A 27,990-nucleotide genomic window follows, 5' to 3' on the forward strand; every position below is an offset into this window, starting at 1 on the left:
GACGGCATTCGGACCCACTTAAGAGCACCGTTTTGCTTACTCTGCAAGTCGCACAGCTGGCAGGGCAGGTTTCCCGGGCAGCCAAATTAACGCCAGAGGTGAATCGAGACGCTGTCACTTAGAGGAGGGCAGGGAGCCGATCCTGTTGTTAGCAGAGGATAGGACTCACAATCATGGGTTTAGATTGTGGGCGGAAAGGTATTGGCTGGATATTAGGATATTGGGGGAGGGGGATTTACAGTAAGAGTTGTTCAGTGGAATGGACTGCCCAGGGAGGTGGTGAGCTCCCCCTCACTGGCAGTCTTCAAGCAGCGGCTGGACAAACACTTGTCAGGGATGCTCTAGGCTGATCCTGCATTGAGCAGAGGGTTGGGCTAGATGGCCTCTATAGCCCCTTCCAACTCTGTGATTCTATGCTCTACGGCGTACGCTAACCAGAAGGGCACCTTCTCTTGAGAGGGGCTGTGGCTCAGTGGCAGAGCATCTGCTTGGCATGCAGAAGGTCCCAGGTTCAGTCCCCGGCATCTCCAGTTAAAGGGACCAGGAAAGGAGGTGATGTGAAAGACCTCAGCCTGAGAACCAGGAGAGCCACTGCCGGTCTGAGTAGATAAGACTGACTTTGATGGACCGAGGGTCTGATTCAGTATGAGGCAGCTTCTTGTGTTCTCCATACGTTATGAGCCCACCTTCAAACCAGAGAAGAGCAGCGTGGGACATAAATCGAGGCACTGAGCTAAGGGGCAACGGATGTAAAAAGCATCCACGTCCCAAAGAGTGGATGTATTTCACCTGAACCAGGGAAGGGAGGGGGGCTCTCGCCTGGGCAAAGGGGCCAGGCTCACAGTTCTTGTTTATGACACGCAACTCTTAACGTGACAGCCGGCCTCTCCGTTTGGCAGAGCCGAGCGGCAAAGCTTTTTTCCTGGAGCCAGTATGAGCGAGCGGCTTCGTTCCGCTGCGTCTGACCCCTGGCCAAATCCTTCTTTAATGATCCGCCGGAGGGAATGCGGATGCCCAGGGTCTGTGGCAGGGAGAACACAAACAAGACACGACACGCCTGGCCTACACACACTCACAGCCCGCCTGTTTCTATGCGCGTCACTGAGTCCCTGTGCATCGGAGAAAAAAGCAGCATGGCAGAGAGAAAGCTACGAGGAACACTTCACCTCCCCAATATGCGCGGGATGTTTTCCTGACGTACATCCAGAGAAGAGCGGTGAACCAGATGGCTTTCCCCACCCCCAGAGAGAAACGCTTTAGCCCTTGATGCTGACAGCTACCAACAGGCCCTCCGGGATATTCCGTCTGTAGCGGCGGAGAGCGCAGGCTTCTTGCCTCCCCCCCTTCTTTTTCTAAACCTAGCAAAGCTAGGTTGATGTAGCAGAAGCTCTGCCACTCCAGCAAACATACTTAAGACACCACACCTAAAATTGGATATTGCAGAGCTTGAGAAGGTGCAGAAGAGAGCCACAAAAACGATCAGGGGGCTGGAGTAACTGCCCTGCGAGAAGCGGTTAAAGCGCTTAGGGCTGTCTACCTTGGAAAGGTGGTGGTTAAGGGGAGACGTGGTAGAGGTCTATAAAATGATGCGTGGCGTGGAGAGAGTGGGCAGAGAGAAGCTTTTCTCCCTCTCTCGTAATTCCAGAAGGTGGGGTCATCTGCTGAAGCTGGAGGGTGAGAAGATTCACAATGGATAAAAAGAAGCCTTTCTTCACACAACGCATAGTTCAATTGTGGGACTCCCTGCCCCAGGATGTGGTGATGGCTGCCAACTTGGAGAGCTTTAAGAGAGGAGTGTGCATGTTCATGGAGGAGAGGGCTATCCATGGCTACCAGGAAAAATGGATACTAGTCACGATGCATCCCTATTCTCTCCAGGATCAGAGGAGCATGCCTGTTATCTTAGGTGCTGTGGAGCGCAGGCAGGGTGATGCTGCTGCAGTCGTCTTGTTTGTGGGCTTCCTGGAGGCACCTGGTTGGCCACTGTGTGAACAGACTGCTGGACTTGATGGGCCTGGGTCTGATCCAGCAGGGCTTTTCTCATGTTCTGACATGCACAGCTTGCTGTAGGGAAGGGAGGAGAGGGGGAACCCCTGCCGCTTCGCGAGGAGGGGCTCGCCGAGATCTCATAGGGTTCTCCCTCCTTACCCCACGGCCAAGGCTCCTGCAAGGTTGGCAGGAGAGGATCTCTAGGCCGCTGCTCATGCTCTTCAATGCTTCCGGGTTTCTATGTGGGGGGAGGGTAGCTTGCAAAGACCTTGAAGAAGGGAGCTGTGACTCATGAAAGCTCACACCCTGCCAGAAATTTCTGTTAAGTCTCTAAGGCACTGCTGGACCTCTTGCTCTTTTCTACTGCTGCAGGCAGACTAACACGGCTACCCGTCGCGATCTATCTCCGTAGAGGTCTTGCTGGCAGCTTCCCAGCATACAACCGTAAGAACATAAGAAAAGCCCCGCTAGATCAGACCGAGCCCCCCCCTCCCGACGGCTCACACCCCCTCTGCCACCTTCAAAGGCATCCAGCTGCAAATCTCACCTTGTGGAACGACAACCTCTGGACATGAGACCACGCAGTGTGAAATCAGAAAGGTTAACAGAAGAACATAAGAAAGGCCATGCTGGATCAGACCAAGGCCCATCAAGTCCAGCAGTCTGTTCACACAGTGGCCAACCAGGTGCCTCCAGGAGGCCCACAAACAAGACGACTGCAGCAGCATTATCCTGCCTGTGTTCCACAGCACCTAAGATAACAGGCATGCTCCTCTGAGACTGGAGAGAATCGGTCTGCATCATGACTAGTGTCCATTTTGACTAGTAGCCATGGATAGCCCTCTCCCCATGTCTACTCCCCTCTTCTAGCCTTCCAAGTTGGCCGCCGTCACCACATCCTGGGGCAGGGAGTGCCACAATTTAACTATGTGTTCGGTGAAAAAATACTTCCGTTTGTCTGTTTTGAATCTCTCACTCTCTCACTCTCCAGCTTCAGCAGATGACCCCCGGGGGCAGGGCAGGCCGGCTCCAGGCGCCTCTGGCTGGAGGAACGAGGGCTGACGGGGAGGCTCGGCCTGGACTCGACAGAATTCTCGGCTATTCTCGACAGGATTCTTCACGTTTCTTACATTCCCAGGGAAATGCCAATTGCCACTTTGGAGTCAGGAAGCAAATTTCCTCCAAGCCAGATTGGCCCAGGGATCCTGGAGGTGGTGGTGGTTTGGGGCCATCTTCCGGGCATGAAGCAGGGAGTCACTGGTGTGTGTGTGTGGGGGGGAGGCAGTTGTGAATTTCCTGCACTTTGCAGGGGGTTGGACTAGATGACCCTGGTGGTCCCTTCCAGGTCTATGATTCTAGCACAGTCCAAGCAATCACTTCTTCTCTTGCAGACTTGTGGGTGAGGGCAAGGCCTTTGCCAGGATGCTGCCCTGGAGGAAGCTGGGGGGGGGGGCGACACACACAGTGGGCACACGCTGAAAACGGGGTGGCAAAGTGCTGCCGGCACCAACACTACACAGGCCTGCTACCCCAGTATATGTCCCAGACGACAGAGAGGATTTCGCTCCCCTCTTGCCTCTGCCCACAGCTCTGCTTGGGACACTTCACTAGCTGCTCCGGGCCAAAGGGTTCACACAAACACACACCCTATTCAGCCAATCTCAATTCCCAAGCTTATGGGAGGCACACCAATAGAATCATAGAGTTGGAAGGGACCACTAGGGTCATCTGGTCCAACCCTCTGCACAATGCAGAAAATTTACAACTACCTCCACCCCCCACAACCCTTACTCTATGCCCAGATGAGGGGGAAACTCCTCCAGAATCTCTGGCCTGGAGGACAGTTGCTTCCTGACCACCAAGTGGTGATCGGCATTACCTTGGGCATGTAAGAAAGGGCCATGAAAGTCAAGCACTGTCTCATCCCTTCCTCTCATGGTCTGCCTAAGTTCACAGAATCAGCATTAGCAGAACCAGCACAGGATGGATAGATGACAGGCAGGAAAGAAGGAAAGAAAACAGGAAGGAAGGAAGGAAGGAAGGAAGGAAGGAAGGAAGGAAGGAAGGAAGGAAGGAAGGAAGGAAGGAAGGAAGGAAGGAAGGAAGGAAGGAAGGAAGGAAGGAAGGAAGGAAGGGATGGAGGGAGGGAGGGAGGGAGGGAGGGAGGGAGGGAGGAAGGAAGGAAGGAAGAGAAGAAAGGAAGAAGAGTTGGTTTTTATATGCCGACTTTCTCTACCATTTAAGGAAGAATCAAACTGGCTTACAATCCCCTTCCCTTCCCCTCAACAATCTGTGAGGTAGGTGGGGCTGAGAGAGTGTGACTAGCCCAAGGTCACCCAGCTGGCTTCACATGGAGGAGCGGGGAATCCAACCCGGTTCTCCTGATCAGAGGTCCACTGATCCAAACCACTGCTCTTAACCACCAGGAAGGAAGGAAGGAAGGAAGGAAGGAAGGAAGGAAGGAAGGAAGGAAGGAAGGAAGGAAGGAAGGAAGGAAGGAAGGAAGGAAGGAAAGACAGAGAGAGAGAAAGAAAGAAAGGAAGGAAGGAAGGAAGGAAGGAAGGAAGGAAGGAAGGAAGGAAGGAAGGAAGGAAGGAAGGAAGGAAGGAAGGAAGGAAGGAAGGAAGGAAGGAAGGAAGGATGGATAGAGGAGAGGAAAGAAGAAATCCCAGCATGCCCTGTGGCGAATGACCGCACTTCCTCATACCCACTCAGGTGCTGCGCATACAACCCATTTCCTGTCGCTCTCTTGCTGCAGGCCGGCTCTTGAGATCTTGCGGCCCCCTCTGGGAAAAGGCCGAGCACAGACCTCGATCTGCCATCTGGGCCATCAATCTGCTCCTTGGCTCCAGTGAATTGCTGTTCCTCGTGGTAAAGAAAGACAGCGGCACGGGCCGCCTTCCAATATTTCTCCCGCGCTCCAGGGAGGCTTCAGTTGCTGCCCTGGGCCGAGGAAGGAAGGAAGGAAGGGCCCCTTAGTCCAACCAATGGTAACCTAACAACAGATTCTGGAGCGGTCAGCAACCGGGGGTCTGTGGGACAAACCTGGCCACAGAGGGGGGCCCGAGTCTCTTGGCAGCTCTTTGGGGGGGGGAGTGCTTAAGCTCTCAGCCGGCCTCTTCAGAAACAGATCAAACAAGAAAATTAGAACAAAATGGGTTGGAAATGAGAGGGGCTGGACTCCCTCCCCCCAACGTGGTCCTTTTGCCTACCTAGTTGCCCCCCAGGGATGGTTTTGGGAGCAGTCTTGGAGGTTAGGGCAATGTTGTACAATTGCTGCAGCAAGCACAAGCTGCCATAATACTAGGCTACTTCTAGAGAGAAAACAGGAATCCTCTCTACCACACTGCCTCCCCCCAAGCCCCCAAACCTGAAACATCATAAAGTGAAGCCAGCCAACGAGTTCTGATCCCAGAAATAATGGAAGATGAGACGAGACCAGAGCCAGAATGAAATCTTACACTTGGGGAGGGGGGGTGAAAGAAGGAGTTTGTATCTTATCATAGAATCATAGAGTTGGAAGGGGTCCCCAGGGTCATCTAGTCCAACCACCTGAACAATGCAGGAAATTCACAACTACCTTCCCCCCACACACATCCTCCGTGACCCCTACTTATCTTGAAAGTACCCAAATTTTTACAATGTCGTTCTGTTGGAACAAATGTTGTTCTGTTGCAACAACAACAAAAAGTATTGTCAAATCGGAGTATTAACATCTCAAGTTTCCTTATCCTGCCAACCTCCCGTAAACATCTTAAATTCAATCCTAATCCTCTCCAAACATTTAACGAGAAAATTCAGAACTCTAACATTCAAAACTTTGAAGATTTCAGATTCTGGATTCAAATTTTTATGGCGCTCAAAAAAAAAAAAAAAAGCATTTCAACCATAACTTACTTCGACACGAAAAACGACAGGCCCCCTTAAAGGCGACCCTCCCCCCCTAACCCCCCCGGGCATTCCCTTACAAAATAACGACACAGATCCAGAAGGGAGGACAACTCGATGAAGAAATGCAAGCAATCTAAAGGTAACAGCTGTCAATATGAAAAATTATATATATGTATATACGTGTGTGGTAGTTTGTACATATAACTTTTTTTTTTACATACATACATATATATGTCCAAACAGTGCAAAATGGATGTAAGTTTCTATATCCAGTTGTGTTTAAAAAAGAAAAGAAAAAACAATTCTCAGAATAGTCCATCTTCAAACAACGGGGGGGGGGGAACGGGACAAGTGAGACTAAACCACGAATTTTTGCTGGCAAGAATCTGACCTCCCTCCCATATACGCACCCTTGTTTCTGATGGCTCTGCTGGTCCCAACCCACCCACCCCACCCCCAATTCCCCCAGCATTGCTTAACATGAAATTCACAAATGGTATTAATATTTAGCTTAAGGGCTGTATAATACGATAGGCTGCCTCCCGCGGATCCCCTCTGCTAACAAACGGCCTCTTGCATCCGGGGGGGGGGGGGTTCGTGGGGGGAGAAGGGGGGAAGAAAGCTCCTTTGCTCCGGGGAAAGCGCCGCTGTTAGCGGAATGGATCCGTGGGATCCAACCCGTGAATCCACTTTTCCCCCCTTTTTCTTTTTCCCGTTTTTAATTTTTAAAGTGTTAATTTCAGGAGGGCGCGGGGAAGGGATAATACGTGTTTTTTAATTTCATCCGCAGCGACGCAAGGCTAAGTTGTGATGTCTCTGTGGTGTGTCCGCATCATCTGAAAGATGTTCTGGAAAAGAGAAAAGAAAGAGAAGGAAGAGAAGGCGCTTGGAGCATTCGTGCGAGGTGTGAAAAAGAGGCTGCAGGGGAGACACAGAGCAAAGGCCCCCACGGTGGGCTGATTTCCCCCCGCCCCTACCCCCTCCCAGTCTTACCTTGCTGCACATATTGTCTTTACTACAGTTCTTGTTATCCTTGTCTGTGGCTTCCTCTTCCACCTACGAAAAGGACAGAACTAGCGTTGGCTCATAAGAACATAAGAAAGGCCCTGCTGGATCAGGCCGAGGCCCATCGAGTCCAGCAATATGTTCACACAGTGGCCCAACCAGGTGCCTCTAGGAAGCCCACAAGCAAGACAATTGCAGCAGCATTGTCCTGCCTCTGTTCCACAGCACAGAATATAATAGACAAGCTCCTCAGATACTGGAGAGAATAGGCATGAACATAAGAAAACCCATGCTGGATCAAACCGAGGCCCATCAAGTCCAGCACTGTTCACATAGTGGCCAACCAGGTGCCTCTAGGAGGCCCACAAGCAAGACGGCTGCAGCAGCATTCTCCTGCCTGTGTTCCACAGCACCTCATATAACAGGCATGCTCCTCTGATCTTGGAGCGAATAGGTATGCATCATGACTAGTAGCCATTTTGACTAGTAGTCATAGATAGCCCTTTCCTCCATGAACATGTCCACTCCCTAAATGTATCTTGGATGGAACTTGGACAAACTGCAGAACGAGCCTTGGATACTCTCCGTGAAGGCTTCTTCTGCACTGAGATACGAAGGGCATCTACGACTGGGTGTTTCAGCTTTGCTTGCTTCGGAGGCAGGACTTAAACGATTTTACTCCCACTTCCTGTCTCCTGGGAAACGCCCCTCTTCTTCTCCAGTTTGAAAACTTTCCAAGTAAAAGAGGCTAATATATATACCTCAGGAATGAAATAAACTCAGAGAAAGGTTAAACATGAACCATAGGAACAGAAGTACATATAAAGTACCTAACATAGTAACTGAAGGCAGATACATAGGGTAGACAGCCCACGACTAATTGCCTTTACTCTTAAGTTCGTTAACCCCTTACATTAAATTTGAAGTCATAATTCAACTATTTTAACTGTGTGTATACCTCTGGACGTCTGGGCGGGGAGATGCCCTTCGTATCTCAGAGCAGAAGGAGCCTTCACGATGAGTATCCAAGGCTCGTTCTCACTCTGAGAGAGAAGGGAATCTACGATGGGGCGTATCAGAGCTGTCCTGTGTCTGGGCGAAATTAGACGTCCTGCAGTACGCTCTGGAGAACTCGCCTGCCAAAGGCAGCATCCGCCGATGAGTAGAGGTTCAACTTGTAGTGCCTGACGAACGTGGAAATAGTTGACCACGTTGCGGCTTGGCATATTTCCTCCACCGAGGCCCTGCGGTCGAAGGCAGTGGAGGTGGCCACACTCCTGACGGAATGGGCAGTAATCCTAGGAGGAACGGGTAGACTACTGGACTTGTAGGTCTGGGAAATACAGTTTCTGATAGTTCTGCTGATCGTAGTTCGTGACATGGGTTTACACTTATTGGGTGGAGAAAGATTAATGAAAAGCGAATCTGATGTCCTGATAGCACCTGTTCGCCTAATGTAAACCCGCAGGGCTCTTCTTAAGTCTAATGAATGCCACTCCTTTTCTTTTGACGTTTTAGGGTTTGGACAAAAGGAGGGTAGTACAATTTCCTGTTCTCTGTGGAAACTAGAATTAACTTTAGGGCAGAAGGATGGGTCTGGTCTTAACATGACCTTATCTGCGTGGAATGTACACAAGCCCGGTCTAACAGAAAGAGCCCTGAGTTCCGAGACTCTACAGGCTGAGGTCACTGTCGTCAGGAATAGATTTTTCATTCGGAGCCATTTAAGCTCCACCTGATGGAGAGGCTCAAAGGGCAGCTTTGTTAGGGCCGTCAACACCGTATGTAAGCTCCATGTAGGGAACCTATGGATGACGGGGGGAGAGATCAGGGTAACGCCCCTTAAGAACATGAGGGTGTTTGGTCAGTGGGAAACCCGAAACCCTGGGCACTATCGTGGCGATAGCAGCTAACTGATTGCGAAGTGTAGAGGCCTATAGTTCCTGCTTGTGACCGTCCTGCAGGAAGGAAAGGATGTCAGACGTGTGCGGTTTCAACAGGTTGACACGTTTGCAACGGCTCCATCTTGCGAACGCCTTCCAAGAGGTATTATATATCCTGATTGGGGAGGGTCTTCTAGACGCCAAGATGGTGTTAGTGATCTCTGGGGAATAGCCTGATGTTAGGAACCTGTCCCTTTCAATGCCCAGGCGGTCAGCTTGTACCAGCCTGGGTCGGGGTGCAGATTGGCCCCTGATGGAGGAGGTCCTGTCCGGTTGTCTCCAGGGCTCCTGAGTGGATAGCTCTATCAGTGCTGGGAACCACGGTCGGCGTGGCCAATATGGTGCCACGAGCACGACCGACGCTTTCAGCATCCGGACACGTCGCAGTACCGTTGGTATCAGCGGAAGGGGAGGGAAGGCATAGAGCCGCTCGCTGGGCCATGGAGCCACCAAGGCGTCGGTCTGCTCCGCTCCGTGCTGTCGGTAGTGTGAGAAGAATCTTGGCAGCTGTTGGTTTCCGTGTGCTGCAAACAGGTCTACTGTCGGGTGACCGAACCACAGGGAGATTTGCCGGAACACTTCATGGTGAAGGGATCATTCGGCTTCGCTCAGGTTTTCCCTGCTGAGCCAGTCCGCTTGCACATTCAGGACCCTCTGAATGTGCTCTGCCGTGATGGAAGACAGGTTGGCTTCGGCCCAGATCATAAGTAGCCGGGCTTCCCTGTTGAGAATCGCGGAACAGGATCGTCCCTGTTTGTTGATATGTGCCTTTGCGGCAACATTGTCGGTTCTGACAAGGAGGTCCGCCCCTTCAATCTGGGACTGAAAACACTTCAGGGCCTTGAAGATGGCTTGGGTCTCGAGGGCATTGATGTTGAGTTTCCTCTCCCAGGAATTCCAGACTCCCTGAGCCGGCTGGCCCATGAAGGTGGCTCCCCAACCCGAGAGGCAAGCATCTGTGAAAATCTCCACCAGCGCGGGTTTGATAAATGCTAGACCCCTGGACAGGTTTGTGGGTTTCGACCACCACGTGAGGCTGGACTTCACCTGCTTGGGGACGACTAGAGTTCTGTCTCGTTTCCGAGTGATGTCCTTCTGGTAAATATCCTGAAGGGGCCTCGCGTGCAATCTCACCCACTGCACGGCAGGAATGCACGATATCATCAATCCCTGGAGCTTGGCCAGGGACATTAGCCGAGATGATCTGGCTGTCTCCGTCTTCTTGGCTATGGAGCATACCTTGAGAACTTTGTCCTCTGGCAAGATGAGGAGGTTGGAGATGGTGTTGATGTAGACACCTAGATGGCGAATTTTTTTGGGATGGTGTCGATTGGCTCTTCTCGAAGTTTGTCAGGAAGCCATGATCTGCTATCATCTGCAAGCTGTATGATCTCTGCTTTGTTGCTTCGAGGAAGCACAAATCAGAAGATTGTTGAGGTAGGGGTGGACCCTTATTCCCCTCTTGCGTGCGAGTACCACCAGGGTTATCATCACTTTGGTGAATACTCACGATGCCAATGTCAATCCAAATGGGAGGGCCCGGAATTGGTAGTGTTGATGAAGGTACTGGAACCGGAGAAATTTGCGGTGGGATGGGTGGATTGGAATATGAAGGTATGCTTCTTTGAGGTCCACAGATGTGAGGAAATCTCCTGGTCTCAACGCCTCGATGATTGATTTCAGCGTCTCCATCCTGAACTTTTATTCGATGGATGAATTTGTTCAGGAATTTTAAATCGAGGATGGCGCGCCAACTCCCATCTCTTTTTGGAACAGTAAAGAAGATAGAATAAATTCCTGGTCGTTGTTCCGGGAGAGGGACTTCCTCGATGGTATGGATGTCCACAAGATGTTGTATGGCCACCAAGGTTCTCAGTTGTTTTTCTTTGGTCACAGAGCATGGTGAAGAGACTACGCTGTTTGGGGGGAACTTGGAGAATTCCATTTGATAGCCCAGTTAAATTATTTGAAGTACCCAAGAATATGGGTTGGAGGAGGACCACTGGTCCAGGAACAGGGTGAGCCTGCCCCCCACATGCTGAAGGATGGAGTCACTGTTTTTGGTTGTCGGGGGTTCTTGTCCCCCACCCCCGACTGTGGATTGGAGAATTGTGAGGATCTTGAAAATCGTCCTCCCCTGCGAAAGGATCCACGCTGGGAGTTCCACTGGCCTCTCCTATTATCCTGTCTATAGCGTGACAGGGTATGAAAGGATCGAAAGGGGGTCTGACTTTGGAATTTATTATCCCTACGCATGACCTTGGGGAGGGCCTTCTTTTTATCCCTGGTTTCGACCAAGATAGACTCCAAGGAATCCTCGAAACAATTTGCTGCCTTGGTAAGGGTAGGCCATAAGACCTACTTTGGAACAGTGTTCCACCTGCCAGGGTCTGACCCACAGTGCTCTTCTAACAGCCGCAGTAGTGGCCATTGCTCTGGCGGAGGATATCATAGTGTCTAGTGTGGCATCTGCCAGGAAGGATAGTGCCTTGAGGATTCTTGATACGCCCTCTAGGGCATTTCTATCATCTTCAGGAATTAATTGTCCTAGCTTTGTGGTCCACACAATAGCAGCCCTGGATACCAGGGCCGAAGTAATGGAGGCACTGGTAGCCGAGGCTTCGTGTGACGGTTTGCAGGCTAAATCTGCTTTGTGGTCCACGGGGTCCTTAATCATAACCTGATCTTCCTCGGTGGCCAGATCTGCTGAGTGTAGGGCAGAGACTGGAGACTCTACTGTTGGAACGCTCAGTAGTTCGGCAGGAGCAGTAGCTAAATTATAAAACTTTTTTGCCAATAGAGGGAAACGTTTTCCCCCCATGGGCTTGTCCCATTCAGCTTTGATTAACCCGGTAAAGTAGTCCGGAACGGGGATTGAGTTGGATGGGCCACCGTGCATATGGAAGAATTCCCTAGACCCCTTCTGTTTCTCAGAAGAAGGGGCTTTGGATTCCTCTGTTAAGTCAAGCGCTGCCAGCTTTTTGGTCAGTAAGGAGGGAAAGTCCTCCGCATTAAAAATCCTATCTTGTTTATTCTCCATAACTGTCTCCTCTCCACTGGAGGAGAACTCTCCTTCTTCTCTTTCTCTCTCTTCGTCATTGGAAGAGAAGGGGGAGGTATCAGGCTCCCGCTGCCGAGATCGAGAGGTAGGTTGAGCCTTTAAGGCAGAGTTTGATAATCCTTTATTATTCCCCTGACTTCTGGCCTGGGAATGCCAGTTTGCCCATGTCTAGGTGGAGAAGTCTCCTGTGGGACTGAGACGTTGCGGGAGGGGGCTGGGGAGGGCATACGCACCATTCTTAAGCCTTCTGTGAAGGAGTCTCTAACTAGCACGGTCAGCTCAGCCCTTAAAAAATCCAATCCTCCCGCCCCCACAGAAAAAGGTGGCGGCAATACATTACCACTCATGGTCCCTGTGCTCGGCCCTGGGAAGTCTGGTGGAAAGGCGGGCTGAGTCGGAGCGGCGGCTGCCGCTGTATGCTCCGTGCCGCTGGTTGGAGTCGTAACGACTATAGCCGTTGTATGCTCCTGCGTAATTCCAGGGAACGGAGCGACCGAAGCCGATATGTCCCTGAGAACTTTCCAGCCGCTGTGATTGTGTGCTCATTTTTTGCACCTTCGGGGCTCTGTTGGAGCAGGCGGCAGCAAGGAGGCGTTTTGCCGCTTTTTCGTGCGCCAAACCGACTTTCTTTTTCTTAGACGCGGCAGTCCCTTTTTTACTTTTGCCCTTAGAGCCTGCCAATTTACTGCAGGAGGGCTGCTCCCTGTCCGGGGCCGGCTTTAACAGGGAGGGGTCAAGATCGCCCTGGGCAATGTAATGATCGGGGCAATCCTCCGCCATGTTGTTTTGGTGGGAAAATATTTTCTACCCTCAGATAGAGGGAAAAAATGGCAAAGTGAGAAGAAAACAGTCGACAGAGAAGTACACAGAGGTTAAGGGTAAAGGTAAAGAAAAAGATAGAGAAAATGGAAGGAATAAATAATCTTTCCTATAGCTGATGCAGAGAGCTGCGAAAAGACGCTCTCCCGATCAGCAAGGCAGGAAAAGAACTGGAGAAGAAGAGGGGCGTTTCCCAGGAGACAGGAAGTGGGAGTACAATTGTTTAAGTCCTGCCTCCCAAAGCAAGCGAAGCTGTAACACCCAATCGTAGATGCCCTTCTCTCTCAGAGAGAGAACAACGCTTCTCACTGCCCCAAGGAAACCCCGAGGAAAGGGTTGCCAGCCTCCAAGTGTGGCCTGGAGGTATCTCGGAATCACAACAAATTTCCAGATGACAGAGCTCGGTTCCCCTGGAGGAAACCGCTGCTTTGAACGGGGGATCCTACGGCATTACCCCCACTGGGGCCCCTCCCCACACCCCACCCTCCCCAGGCTCCACCCATAAACTCCTGGAATTTCCCAACCTGGGGCTGACAACCTCGCCCGAAGAATTCTCTCACCTCCTTCCGCCACTTGAGCTCGCAGAAAACCCGCTCGAAACACTCGTGCATGTAGTTGAACTGTGCAAGAGAGAGAAAAAGTCGGCTCTCAGGACTCAGGCCCACCCCACCCCCCACATCCCTGGCTGCACCCCCCTCAACGCCCTCCCTGCTCGGACCACCCCTGAACAACTCCTCTGGCCCCCGAAGGTCAAGACAAAGGAAAGGCCCGTGGCAACCCGAATCGCTGGGCCATTGCTGCCCCCCAGTGGCTGGTCGAAGCTATCGCATCCAAGTCGCACACTGCCCCCCCCACCCCCATGCTGGCTCTCCTCTCTGCAGATGGGTGGCGCTTACATAAGGGGTGAAGATTTTAACCCATCGCGGCTTCTTCTCTCCTCGGGCGTATTCGAAGCAGAAAGCCATGCCTTCCTCGTCTGTGTCCCATCGCTGCATCTCGTCCCATTCAAAGGCTATTACCTGGTTCTGGAAAGACATAGAATCATAAAGTTGAAAGGGGCCATAGAGGCCATCTAGTCCAACCCCCTGCTCAATGCAGGATCAGCCTAGAGCATCCAATCATAGAATCGTAGATTTGGAAGGGACCACCTATCCAACCACACAGTTGAAGGGGCCCACGTCTAGCGCCCCCTTCTGCCCCCATGCCCCTTAGTGCCCCCCTCAGTAATCCCACCGTCCCCCAGGGGTGGTACTGCCCACTTTGGGAACCACTGGCCTAGAGCATACCTGACAAGTGTTTGTCCAGCCTCTGCTTAAAGACTGCCAGTGAGAGGGAGCTCACCATCTCCCTAGGCAGCCCATACCACTGCTGAACTACTCCTACTGTAAAAACATATTTCCCTAATATCCAGCTGGTACCTCTCCACCCGCAATTTAAACCCATTATTGTGAGTCCTATCCTCTGCTGCCAACAGGAACAGCTCCCTGCCCTCCTCAAAGAAACAGCCCTTCAAATACTTCAAGAGAGCAATCCTGTCCCCCTTCAACCTCCCCTTCTCCAGACTGAACGTTCCCAAGTCCCTCAGCCTTTCCTCATAGGGCCCTGTCTCCAGGCCCCTGATCATCCTCTTCGCTCTCCTCTGCACCCACTCGACAGAGGAGACAGAGGTCAGGAGGGAAAAGGAGAAGCTCTCTTGCGTTATCAGGAGCGACCGCACGCATTCAGTTTTGGTTTTGCCCCGTCTGGGAAACAAGCCTGAACTAGCCCTTCCCCACCCCAATAAAGGCCATAGAAAATGTAAATCCATGCCCCAATGCATTCTCTGGGATTGAATAGAGACCCTGGTTTCATGTCTCATTACCAATTGGGTTGGATCCCACAGAACCGCTGTGCTAACAACAGCGCCTTCCCCTGATGCTAGCTTCACAGCTGGGGAAAGCGCCGCCGCCAGCAGAACAGATCCACAGGATGCGACCCACCGTTTTTTATTCATTTACAGTATTCACAGCAGCAGAAAAGAGCAAGAGTCCAGTAGCACCTTACTTAAATACTAACAAAATTTCTGGCAGGGCAGGAGCTTTCGTGACTAGATCAGTGGTTCCCAAACTTTTCGGGCCACCGCCCCCTTGGTTCCACAAACTCAGCCCCAGCGCCCCCTACCCTATCCCAGAAAAAGCATTATTCAAAATAGGGGTTTGCATGACTCACTAAAGAAGATAATAACAATAAAATTTCAAAACAGTAGCAATTAATTGCACATCTATTCAAAATCAAATAAAAACCTTTTTAGTTGAAATGTATCCAACAAAACCGATTAACTTGATCCAGTGGTACCAGCTCTTCAGAGTCTGTGTAAAAAATTTGCCAGCATGGTGCCATAGCTTGATCTATTGTGAATTAGTGAACGACACAGCTGAAGGGGGCCCACCTCTAGCGCCCCCCTGCTACCCCCTTGCCTATTAGTGCCCCCCTAGGTAATTGTACCCCCAGAGGGTGGTACTGCCCACTTTGGGAACCACTGGTCTAGAATATGAGTCCATTGGTCCTTATGTAGAGTAAACTCAGACACCCCATGGCGATAGCATGTAAATGTCAGTAGCAAGTAAATGAAAACAGCAGGCTTGATTGGATTAGGTGTGATATACAGAGGGGTAGTAGGCATGGAGAAATCAGTATTGGTAATGAGACAGGAACCCCAGGTCCCTATTCAGTCCAGGAGAATGCATTGTCTTAAGCATCATTATTAGTTGTAATTCATCAGTTTCTCTTTCTAATCTCCCTTTGAAATCCCTTTGTAAGAGATAGATCATGATGGGGATCAGTGTTAGTCGGTCTGTAGCAGTAGAACGCAAGAGTCCAGTTCCTCCTAAGTTAAGAGAACCCCTTTCTAAATCCACTGATGTCAGTCAGCTCACGAGGGGAATTCTCTGCTTAGGAAAACCTGCAGCTTCACGTTCTTAAATTCTAGGGGAAAGCTCAGTTGTATAAACTCTGAGCCTCCTGATCTCTTCCCGGTCACTCCCAAAACTCTAATATTTTTCATGGCCCAAGGAAGGAAAAAGGGCCGCGGCTCAGTGAAAGAGACCATTCTTTTACTGTAGAAGAGTCTGGCTCAGTCTTTTGCTTCCACAGTTAAAAAGGACCTTAGAGAGCAGGACTGGGAAAGAAGAAGAGCTGGTTTTTATATGCTGACTTTCTCTACCTTTTTAAGGAGAATCAAACTGGCTTACAATCACAATTCATCCCCCCCCCCAACAGACACCTTGTGAGGTAGGTGGGGCTGAGACAGTCCTGAGAGAACTGTGACTAGCCCAAGGTCACCCAGCAGGCTCCATGTGGAGGAAGTGGTAAGCTGTCCTTCCCTGGAGGTTTTTAAGCAGAGGCTAGATGGCCATCTGTTCTGTGACCTTAGGCAGATGATGAGAGGGCAGGCATCTTGGCCATCTTCTGGGCATGGAGCAGGGGTCACTGGGTGTGTGTGGAGGAAGTAGTTGTGAATTTCCTGCATTGTGCAGGGGGTTGGACTAGATGACCCTGGTGATCCCTTCCAACTCTATGATTCTATGGAATAGGGAATTGAACCCGGTTCACCAGATTACAGACCTCTGCTCATGTGGAGGAGTGGGGAATCAAACCCAGTTCTCTAGATCAGAGTCCACCGTTCCTAACCACTACACCATCCTGGTTCTCAGATTCATGCCTGAGACAAATCAGAAGATGCAGTTCTGGGCTGGATGGACAGACGGTCTGACTCCAGATCTGGCAACCTCCAATGAATTACACGTCGTTTACCCCGTCTCGGCAAACATACACTTTGGACGTTCTCCTTGCAAATCACGGTCTCCTCCGCTGATATACGGCCCCTTTCCCCATGTGGGGTGCCTCTCACAAAGGGATCCACTTGTCCGCACCCGGTACGCGGGGGCTGCTCACCTCCAGCTGGCCCTCCTCGGTGCAGGCGTGGAGTTTAAAGTGCTTGATGCTGATGGCTGTGATTACGTGCCCCTTCCGGCGTGAGTCGCAGGAGCAGTGCGGGAAGATGATCTCGTTGTAACCCTCGCAGGTCCTCAACATGTTCAGGTACTGCGACGGGAGACATAAGGGGGAGGAAAAAACAGGAAGAGAAGGGAAGGATGGATTTGAATGAAGGACACACATCTTTATTTATTTGTTTGGGCTTCAGAAGCCCGTGCGCACCAAGGGAGTGAGGGGGAAGGAGGGGGATGGCTCCAAGCCGGTCGCACCGGGCTTCAGCGGCCAGTGAATGCCTGGAGAGGGAGGGGGGAAGGTTTCCGGCTAGCTGCACCGGGCCGCAGCAGGCCAGGAAGCCCAGAAAAGGTTAGTGGAGGAGGGAAGGGGGACTAGCTGCCTCGGCTCTGAGGACTGGAGAAAAGCCCTCCGTTGGCCGGATCTGGCCCACGGGCCACATGTTTGATACCCCTGATTTAGGAGGTTCCATTACCCACTTTGCCACTGAAAGGTGCCGGCTGACCTGGGGCCAGGCACGCATGCTTGGCCTAACCTACCTCACAAGGTTCTTGCGGGGATTAACACGTAGGACGGAACAACGTATGCCACCTTGGGACCCTGGGCTCAGGGCCGAGAGAGCATGACCAAACCAAGATCGCCCACGGAAGAGTGGGGATTCAAACCTGGGGCCCCCAGTGGCACGGCCCTACCAGGTGAGATCCAAAGAAGAAGGAGAGCTGGTTTTTATACCCCATTTTTTCTTTACCTTTAAGGAGCTGCAAAGCGGATCACTATCGTCTTCCCTTCCCACACCCCCAACAGACACCTTGTGAGGTAGGTGGTGCTGAGAGAGTTCGGAGGGGACTGTGACTGGCCCCAGGTCACCCAGCTGGTTTCATGCGGAGGAGCGGGGAATCGAACCTGGTTCTCCAGATTAGAGTCCGGCGCTCTTAACCTATACGCCACGCAGCCCCGTGATCCCGAACCACTCGCTTCCACCAGGATCGCCTTACCATGACCATCTTCCTCTGCTCGCACAGCTTCTGCAACTGATAGGACTTCTCCTCCGCTTTGATGTACCCTTTCTTCACATCATCGACAGCCTGATATGAGAACAGCGTCATTCAGAGGCAGCCCCGAGGCTCAGTTGGGGGCTGCGGGGCTTCCTTAACTAAGCAGCTTCCCTTTCCCTGGACTCTGAGCTCCTTGCAGGAGAATGGGGGGCTGTCCAGGCCCCTTCCCCCACTTTCTGGATCTTCTCCGCACGCCACCCCTTCGAACTGGCTCCTGGCTGCTTAATGTTTCACCTTGTAGTTTTCGGTCCCGTCCTCTCCCACCTGCCTGCACATCTGGAGTCTAATTCTATTCCACTATCTTCCCTGAACTGTTCTCCCTTGCCGCTCCCAAAGTGCTCACAACGTCAATGTTTTCAAAAGCCTTTAGATCAGGGGTGGGGAACATCAGGCCCAGGGGGCCGTTTAAGGCCCGTGAACTCATTTGGTCTGGCCCTTCGTGGGTCCTGGCAGATCTCTAGCTCAGAAGGATCTAAGACTGGCGATCCGCCCCCTCCCGTGGACAGGAATAGCCTCTATTCAAGGCGGATGTGAGTTTGTTTTGTTGAGAAAAGGAACCTGTGTGAGACAGGATGCTGGACTAGATGGACCCTCACTGGTCTGATCCAACATGGCTCTTCTTATGTCCTTATGCCCTGTTGCTGGACCTCCAGAGAAACTGGTTGGCCACTGGGTGAGACAGGATGTTGGACTGGATGGACCCCTGGTCCGATCCAGCAGGGCTCTACTGATGGGAAGGAGACCCACAATTCAGAAAAGTAGTAACGAGAGCCACCCGCTGAGGGACCCAGAGGCTGTGCGCTTCCCGCCCCTGTGATCCTGTAACCCTCACAGGCTTGTGAGCGGAGACCGCCCTAAGGCACCCACCTGATGGAAGAAATAGGTGACTGCCAGGTCGTTGTCATTCAGAAGGACTTCCTCTTCGGTGGTGAAGAGCCACTTCCGGATGGTCAGGCAGGTCCCCGGCACGGCCGAGGTGTAGTTCTGCACGTAGAGCTTGTGAGGGAACTCGTTGGGCGCCAGCTTCCGCACTGCGCAAAGACGGGCCGGAAAGGAAAGGACGGACAACCATTACCACACAGAGAGAGCTTTGTGTGTTCTCTTATTTTTTACTTACCAGCGTGGTGTAGTGATTAAGAGTGGCAGATTCTAATCTGGAGAACTGGGTTTGACTGATACACTGGGGGGGGGCACAACACCCTCCCTCTTAATTTCTATGACCACAGGGCAGATGAAGAGCCCTTTCTTGGAAGGGAAGGAGACACAGACTCCTCCAGGCAGCTGATGATGATGAAGAAGACGACGATGGAGTCGGAGGAGAAGAAGAGTTGGTTTTTGTATGCCTACTTTCTCTCCCACTTAAGGGAGAATCAAATCGGCTTACAATCACCTTCCCTTCCCCTCCCCACAACAGATGCCCTGTGAGGTAGGTGAGGCTGAGAGAGCATGACTGGCCCAAGGTCACCCAGCTGGCTTCATGCGTAGGAGTGGAGAAACCAACCTGGTTCACCAGATTGGCCTCTGTTGCTCATGTGGAGGAGTGGGGAATTGAATCCGGGTCTCCAGATCAGAATCTTATGCTCCAAACCACTGCTCTTAACCATTACACCACGTGGGCATGTGTGGGGAGGGAGAAACAGATTCCTCCAGGGAGCCCTACACTAGGGCCAGACTGATCTTTCCCTAATGTGAGAGACGCCCCCCTCCCCACACATGCCCTCCTTCTGGGTGATGGACGGGGGCAATGTTTTTTGTTCCTGAGCACTGGGCAACCCTCCCCCAACCAGAACCCGTTAGAAGGGTGCATGCTCTGCATACTCTCAAGCAGAGGTGTCGAACTCAATTATTACAAGAGCCGGATATGATATAAATGTCACTTGGCCGGGCCATGCCTCGCCAGCACAGATCGAGAGTGGTGGGGGGGCTTCCTCAGCTGGCTTGCGGGCCAGATAAGAGTACTCAAGGGGCCGGATCCAGCCCGCGGGCCTGATGTTTGACACCCCTGCCCTAAAGGAAAGCTTTTGTGCGCGCAGAAGGATGACCCCAATCGAAGCAATTCCTCCGCATAAACCCAGTTCTTACCAAAGGAGTGATTGATCACCTCGAACAACGCAAAGTAGTTTGCGGTCGTGCTGTCCATCCCAACTTTGGCAGCCACAGCCTGGAAGAGAAGAAAACGAAGGCAATTTTTTTAAATTGTAACTTCTTAAAAATAAAGTTTTATTTTTTTAACTCAAACAATAATTTCTGAAGTTAGCAATAAAGTCTGATTCAATTAGATTGCCTCACTGCTTGGGGTGGCTATTTCTAACAAGGAAACATACCTTTCAGTGAGGTATAAATCCTATAGATTTAGTCACTGATAACAGTAATTGAGCTTCTTCACACGGTTGAGCCCTTCTCCTTATTTAGGGGGAGGTGAGTTCCATCTATTATGCTGCAGACCATTATTATGTGATTTTAGCACTGTCAAGGAGACTGTTTATTGAATGATTTGGGCTACTTTAAACATATTTAAATTATATTTTAAGGGCTTTTACTGATTTTATTGTTTGTATTTGTGAGCCGCCCTGAGCCTGGCCTTTGGGCCAGGGAGGGCAGGGTAAAAGTGCAATAAATCAACAAATGAATAAACATTTCCATCAGATCTCTGGGGGACCTGGTCCTTACCTGGTACACCTGGTCTGTGGTGCTGTTCTTCTTGACCCGGACAGTCACCGTTGTGATGTCTGGTAGCGCCACTCGAAGTTCCACGTCTGAAACTCCGTTGTAATTCTGGAAGGCAATGAGCACAAAATGCCAGGTTTTTTTGTTTTGTTTTTAAATTCTCTTTTCATTAGATTAAGGGTCTGATTTACCCACAGCCTGCAAAGATGGCCCTTCAATTATTTTGTCGCATAACTGTGCCAGGGAAGGGAAAGGAAGCCGCTCCGGGTGCATCAACTCCTCACCAAGTGCCCTTGAAATCTACATGACCGGGGCAGATTCCATAATAATAACAACAATAACAACAATAACAGCAATAACAATATGAGAAGCTTCTGAGATATTATCAACCCAGTATCTGTTGCCAAACGGGCTTGTTTTTAGTATGTGCATAAGCGCTTTATAATAAATATATTTCATTGTCTTATTTAGGTCTTGTTTCACCCAACCTTTTGGGTATCCAACTTTGTTTTTTTACGTTGGGTCTTTCCCCCCACTCCCCCTCTGTTTCATCCATGGTATGTATTTCCACATTCAGGAAGCAAAAAACCTGCAAATAATTTGTACCACTAAAGGCCTTGTGGCCAAAACACGTTTGGATTTAACTGAATTTTTTACTATTTGTCAGGCATTACAGCTTTGTTAATTTAACATATGCAACCCATTAGTATTTAATATAGTGATTAGTGGTGTAGTGGTTAAGAGCGGTGGTTTAGAGCGGTGGACTTTAATCTGAAGTACAGGTTTGATTAGCGGAGGCTAATCTGGGGAACTGGGTTGGTTTCCCCACCCCTACCCATGAAGCCAGCTGGGTGACACCTTGGGCTACTCACAGCTCTCTTAGAGCTCTCTCAGCCCCACCTACCTCACGGGATGCCTGTTGTGGGGAGGGGAAGGGAAGGTGATTGTGAGCCGGTCTGATTCTCCCTTAAGTGGTAGAGAAAGTCGGCATATAAAAACCAACTCTCTTTCTTCTGCTATTAGGCTTTTCGTCAACCTTCTTGGTTACTGGATCCCTCGCATAAGCCACCTTTGTAGCCCGTGGTGGTGAACTCCACAAACCAACTTCAAGTTGTGGGAAGTGGTTCGGAACTCCCTGCCCGTCAGCTTTGCTGGGGTTGCTCAAAAGGGGGAGAAACCACTAGGCAGTTGACTCAGAGACACCCTTTGAACACATGAAGGTGCCTTATACTGAGGGGCTACAGGAACGGAGAGGAATGTAGGGGAAAATGGCTTTCCATGCAAGGATGGTTGGATGCACGCCGGTGAAGAGGCAGGATGTAGCACCATTTTATAGAGCAGCTCTCTAGACTCAAGAGAACTATCTCCACTGAGCCTCTAATAGCGCCATCAGTGCAGTCTCAGCAAATTTTGCCCCCCCAGGAAGCAGATCTGCAGAAAGGATGCCTGTTCGTCCGAGGCAGAGACATTTCCCAGACACGCTCCTTCAGGTCTTTAATGGCAGACGATCAAAACCACAACTTCCACTGCCAAAATCCACCTGGTGGCTTACCTCATCCGATTCCGACAAGAACTCCTGCATGACGTCGCTCTCCCCAATGACTCGGATGGAACACACTGCGGGAACCAAGAACAACGGCCACGTTCAGCGACTTAGCCGGACGCAGAAAGGGAAGAGGGCATGACGAGAGAAGGGTGCTTCTACCAAACTCAAGCTGGATTTGCAGGACTCTGTCCCTGGAGATGCCTCAGTCGGGGGCTAATCCCACCTTCCCAGACGCCGAACCACAACTGTTTTTCTCTCTGTGGCAAATGTGACCCCACCCAGAACACCAGCCTAAGGAGTTTCACGTATCGCGCTTACTGTGCTCATATTGATCCGTATCCTGTCTCCCCTCAACCGCCCCGTTTCTCCCCTCCCCACCACCCAGTTGTTTCCCCTAAAGCCTTCAACCTATGCTGCGAATTTGGGGGCTCTACCTCGAAAAATGCCCCCCTCCCAGGAGCTTCCCCAAACAATCCCTATAGGGCCCGAATTTTTCCGGTGAACCCGGAAATAAGCCGAATACCCATATTTACCGGTATGGGTATTTGCCTTACTTCGGGTTTACAGAAAAAACAGGCCCAGTAAGCCCGAACCTGAAATTTACCAGATTTGGGGGGGGGGGTTTGGGCAACTCCACACGCCACGCTGAAGTTTTTCGTGACTGCCCCCCCCCCCAAGGACTTTAGGACCGGAAAGCCCAGCCACCTACCCTTTTCCAGGTACTCCTCCAGCCCCCGCCTCCTGGCGTCTAGCTGCTGTTCCGATAGCGAGAAGGGCCATTTGCCCGGCAGGCGCGGGAAAGTGAAGTTGGCAAACTCTCGCTTCAGGTTCTGGTGCAGGATGGCGAACTCGCGATACCGCTTCGAACACAGCTGCCGGCCCGCCATGTAAACATTGTAAACCTAGAAGGGGGGGAGCACGAAAGAGGAAAGAGAAACAGAAGCAGGTTCAAGGATTTCCATCGTCAGGCCAGACTTCAATTTGGGGGGCTTTCATAAGAGGACTTTCCCAAAAGGGGTTTGACTTTTCTGAATGCTTTCGGGGCAACCATTTCGACCTTTTTAGAAATGAGTTTCATTTTTATGCGAGACTTTTTCTACTGCTCAAAATATTGGATTGTTCCTAGCTCATCTTATCACTGCAAGCGCCCAATAAGGCAGGTCAGGCTGAGAGACATGTCCACGCTCACGCGCACTTTCAATCCGCTTTCAGTTACCGTGTGAAACAGTAAAAAATCCACTCGCAAATAATCGCTGAAGTGCATTAGAAGTGGACTGAACGGGCCAGCGTGGTGTAGAAAGCCAGCGTGGTGTAGTGGTTAACAGCGGTGGACTCTGATCTGGAGAACCGGGTTTGATTCTCCACTCCTCAACATGAGTGGTGGATGTTAATCTGGTGAACTGGATTTGTTTTCCCCATTCCTACGCACAAAGCCAGCTGGGAGACCTTGGGCTAGTCACAGCTCTCTCAGCCCCACCTACCTCACAGGGTGTCTGTTGTGGGGAGGGGGAGGGAAGGTGATTGTAAGCCGGTTTGATTCTTCCTTAAGCGGTAGAGAAAGTCGGCATATAAAAACCACCTCCTCCTTCTTCACCCTCATTCAGCATGTGTGACAGGGTATGAGTTGTTCAGAAGGGCCGTTCTATGAGCTTCGTGGATGAACAGGAGAATGAACCCAGCTTTCCTGGGCTCTCCATATCTGCAGCATGGCCTGTGCCTGCAGAAACGTTTTGGGGTTCCCCCCTCAATGTAGCTGGGACTGAAAAAAATTAATTCCGTCGAGAAACTTTAACTGCTGTTGCGTGCAAGACACTTCTCCTCTCTGAGGCTGAGAAAAATCCCAGATTGCAAAATCGGCTATCAAATTTTCCTTCTGAAGCCTAAGGAATTTTTAAAAAATGACTTTTAAGCTGGGCACATGCGTGGGCCTAGAAACGTAACTCCTAAAATTGGCCCCACCATTTCCCTCACATGTACACATGAAGCTGCCTTATACTGAATCAGACCATTGGTCCATCAAGGCCAGTATTGTCTACTCTGACTGGCAGTGGCTCTCGGGGGTCTCAGACAGAGGTCTTTCCCATCACCTACTTGCCTAGTCCCTTTAACTGGAGATGCCGGGGATTGAACCTGGGACCTTCTGCATGCCAGGCAGAGGCTCTACCACTGAGCCACGGCCCCTCTCCATGGCTCTCCAGGGTCTCAGGCAGAGGTCTTTCACACCACCTGTTTCCCTAGTCCCTTTAACTGGAGGTGCCGGGGATTGAACCTGGGACCTTCTGCATGCCAAGCAGAAGTTCTACCTTTGAGCCACGGCCCCTCTCTTTTTAAAAAAAATTTTTATTATTATTTTCTTCATTTAAAGTATCAACATATAAATCATCATCTATTATTAAAAATTAATACAAGTAGTATGAAACTATTAAACATAGTGATTTAAACTTAAAATGACTTTCCCCTCACTCCCTTCCATCTAAAAATAAATTGTATATACTTTTGTTAACAGAATTAATCCTCATATTATTTGATTAAAATATAGGTATCTTATCTTGGTAAAAATATGTTAATTAACTACCTTAATATAGCCATAGTACAAAGTATATATAAGAGATTAAATCAAAGAATATCCTTTAAATGAACCTATTACAAATTGATTTTCACAGTAAATTCTCCATGCCTCCCATTCCCCCAACAATTGTATGTTATCAGTCTGATTTATCAACGCTCCATGGCTCTCAGGCAGGGGTCTTTCCCATCACCTACTTGCCTAGTCCCTTTAACTGGCGATACCTCCAGGCAAAATTAGCCAGGGATCCGGGGGGTGGGGTAGTTGTGAATTTCTTGCGCTGTGCAAGGGGTTGGACTAGATGACCCTGGAGATTCCTTCCAATTCTATAGGTGGTGTGGTTTTTTAAGAATCTGACATCCCCCTAGGGTTGCCGGCATTAAGGTGGGGCCTAGAGATCTTCCTGGAATTATAACAGATCTCCAGATCAGCTCCCCTGCCAAAAATGGCTGCTTTGGAGGGTGGGGCCTATGGCGTATACCCCGCTGAGGTCCCTCCCCTCCGCAGACATTGCTCCTTGACAGGCTCCACCCCCATAACCGCCAGGCATTTCCTAACCTGGAGTTGGCAACCCCACATCCTCCCCAGAGCACTGGCAGCGCACAGAGTTTGCACGAGAAAAGATCCCAGCCTCCATCTCCAGCATCTGCAACTCAAGGGTCTCAGAAGAAGAAGAGCTGGTTTTTATATGCCAACTTTCTCTACCGCTCAAGGAAGAATCAAACCAGCTAACAATCACCTTCCCCTCCCCACCACAGACACCCTGTGAGGTAGGGTGGGCTGAGAGAGCTCTAAGAGATCTGTGACCAGCCCAAGGTCACCCAGCAGGCTTCACGTGGAGGAGTGGGGAAACCAATCCAGTTCACCAGATTAGCACTTGCCGCTCATGTGGAGGAATGGGGAATCGAACCCGGTTCTCCAGCTCAGAGTCCACCGTTCCAAACCACCGCTCTTAACCACCACGCTGGCAAAAGCAGGGCCAGGAAAGATGCCGCCGCAAGACCAGCGGTACCACGGCATCAGAGACGGCTTCATGCGCTGGCGTCCAGCAATTCTCGGGAAGATCAAGCGACCCTGCGGTCTCAATCTTGAGCAAGCTCCACGGGGAGCGGCATTTGATCGGTCTTACGGCCAGGGCCGTCTGGCCCGCCACCCAAACAAGCATCTTATGGCATTGCACCACGCGAACAGCTGCTGCCACGCTCCACAGCCTTTGTTTTTGTTCCTTTTGTTTTTTGTTTTTTTTAAGGAAAAAGACTACCACTGTAACTCCTGTTTCTATCACCTTTTGGCTCCCAAAACGCAACCGCTGGAAGTGTCAAATGCTGTCTAAAAATAAAAGGCACGTCTGCGGAACAGGGCTGGGGGTGCAGACAAAGCCGGTAAAGAGCCGGCGTGGTGTGGTGGTTAGGAGAGGCGGACTCTAATCCGGAGAACCGGGTTCGATTCCCTGCTCCTCCACAACTAAGCCTGCTGGGTGACCTTGGGCTAGCTAAAATCCCACATGGTTTGCAGTCCTCATCTGCGTGGTGTGGTGGTTAAGAGTGGGAGACTCTAATCTAGAGAACCGGGGTTTTTATTCCCCGCTCCTCCACCTGAGAGGCGGACTCTAATCTGGTGAGCCTGGTTCGACTCACCGCTCTTCCACATGAAGCCTGCTGGGTGACCTGGGGCCAGTCACAGTTCTCTCCGAACTCTCTCAGCCCCACCTGCTTCACAAAGTGTCTGTTGCGGGGAGGGGAAGGGAAGTGTAACTAGCTTTGAGACTCCGTGAAGATCGAGAAAAGCGGGGTATTAAAAACCAATTCTTTCTCTTCTTCAATAAAAGCACAGATTAACTCTGCTTTCACAACCGTGATCCAAGCGTAGAATTGGAGGGGGGGAAGCTTTTCGCCACCACAATTCAGCCGGTTTGTTTTCCAGTATCCACAGCTTTGTTTCTCGCCTGACGTGTTCTTGGAAGTTCGGCCAAAAAGACTTTTGTTTCCAAAACAGTAGCTCGGTCACACATCCCGTAGAACGGCGGTTTCTGATTCTCCGAGGGGAGCAAATCAATGCGACTCTGGACAGCTCGGTAAGCAGTCGGCCATCCTTGGGCGAATCACGAGCCCTCCCATTCCCATGAGAGGCAGCGTTGTGTAGCGGTTAGTGTCAGACTACGACCTGGGAGAGCCAGGTTCGAAATCACCCGCTTTGCCACGGAAGCTTGCTGGGTGACCTTGGGCCAGTCACACACTTGCAGCCTCACCTACCTCAACAAGGTTGTGGAGGGGTTAAAATAGAGGAGAGGAGAATTATGGTGGAGGAGGAGGAAGAAGAGGAAGAAGAAGAGGAAAAAGAGGAGGAAGAAGAGTTGGTTTTTATATGCCGATTTTCTCTACCTTTTTAAGAAGCCTCAAGTCAACTTACAATCGCCTTCCCTTCCCCACAACAGACACCTTGTGAGGTAGGTGGGGCTGAGAGAGTTCGGAGAGAGCTGTGACTGGCCCAGGGTCATCCCAGCTGGCTTCATGTGGAGGAGTGGGGAAACCAACCCTGTTCACCAGATTAGCCTCCACCGCTCATGAGGAGGAGCGGGGAATTGAACCTGGTTCTCCAGATTAGAGTCTGCCGCTCATGTGGAGTAGCAGTGAATCAAACCCAGTTCACCAGATTAGAGTCCCCTGCTTATATGGAGGAGTGGGGAATCGAACCTGGTTCTCCAGATCAGAGTCCACTGTGCTTAACCACGACACCACACTGGCTCTCTATCATGGGCCCCCACTGGGGAGAAACCTGGGATATAAATGAAATAAATAAAAAAATATAATTCACACACCAACCCACAGGACTGAAACAATCTCTGGGCCCTCCACCCTAACAGTGGGTGCTTTTGCCCTGGGCATGTCACTGCTGGACTCGTCCCCTCCCTTCCACAGGGATGGCACCTGACCAGAAGTCGCTCAGTTTCCCGTTACGACTGGAAAAACCGGCAAAGGTTTACTGCGGTTTTCCTGGGGACGTTTGAAAAGAGGCAGTGTGCAGCAGTCTGGGAGTGGAGCTGGCGTTTCTCCTGGGCAGAAGAAAACGGTTGGACGGAGCGCCTCCCCCCCCCCCCCCTGCACAAAAGCAGCCTTTTCTCCAACTTCCCTTGCTCGGGGCACGGCGCAAACGGGACGGCCAGGGAGGGCCAAAGAAAAGAGAGAAAACAGGAGATCTGTCCTCCTGAAAGTTCTGTTCCAACAGCACAGGGGTATTTCACCGTCCACTGTCTTGGCCGTGCACAACAACAAAAGGAGAAAAGAGGCTGCTCCGAACATAAGAAAGGCCCTGCTGGATCAGACCAAGGCCCATCGAGTCCAGCGGTCTGTTCACACAGTGGTCAACCAGGTGCCTCTAGGAAGCCACAAACAAGACGACAGAAGCAGCATTATCCTGCTTGTCTTCCACAGCACCTAAGATAATGGGCATGCTCATCTGAT

General features: G+C 51.0%; 1 protein-coding gene across 1 annotated transcript in view; it reads right to left on the reverse strand.

The window, feature by feature from the left end:
• Positions 1 to 6,635: 6,635 nt before the first annotated feature.
• SNX27 (sorting nexin 27) overlaps positions 6,636 to 27,990 on the reverse strand; it is a 65,082-nt gene continuing 43,727 nt past the window's right edge. The window contains exons 3-13 of the mRNA XM_056852560.1: positions 22,673 to 22,865; positions 21,970 to 22,034; positions 20,421 to 20,525; positions 19,833 to 19,911; positions 18,618 to 18,781; positions 17,691 to 17,780; positions 16,642 to 16,791; positions 13,605 to 13,733; positions 13,269 to 13,328; positions 6,874 to 6,936; positions 6,636 to 6,728 (exon numbers count right to left, since the gene is read on the reverse strand). Coding sequence (XP_056708538.1) covers positions 6,681 to 6,728; positions 6,874 to 6,936; positions 13,269 to 13,328; positions 13,605 to 13,733; positions 16,642 to 16,791; positions 17,691 to 17,780; positions 18,618 to 18,781; positions 19,833 to 19,911; positions 20,421 to 20,525; positions 21,970 to 22,034; positions 22,673 to 22,865 — 1,146 coding nt within the window. The 3' untranslated portion in view covers positions 6,636 to 6,680. The remainder of the gene's footprint in view (positions 6,729 to 6,873; positions 6,937 to 13,268; positions 13,329 to 13,604; positions 13,734 to 16,641; positions 16,792 to 17,690; positions 17,781 to 18,617; positions 18,782 to 19,832; positions 19,912 to 20,420; positions 20,526 to 21,969; positions 22,035 to 22,672; positions 22,866 to 27,990) is intronic.

The sequence above is a fragment of the Euleptes europaea genome, chromosome 7 (assembly GCF_029931775.1).
Source record: "Euleptes europaea isolate rEulEur1 chromosome 7, rEulEur1.hap1, whole genome shotgun sequence".
Lineage (NCBI taxonomy): Eukaryota > Metazoa > Chordata > Lepidosauria > Squamata > Sphaerodactylidae > Euleptes > Euleptes europaea.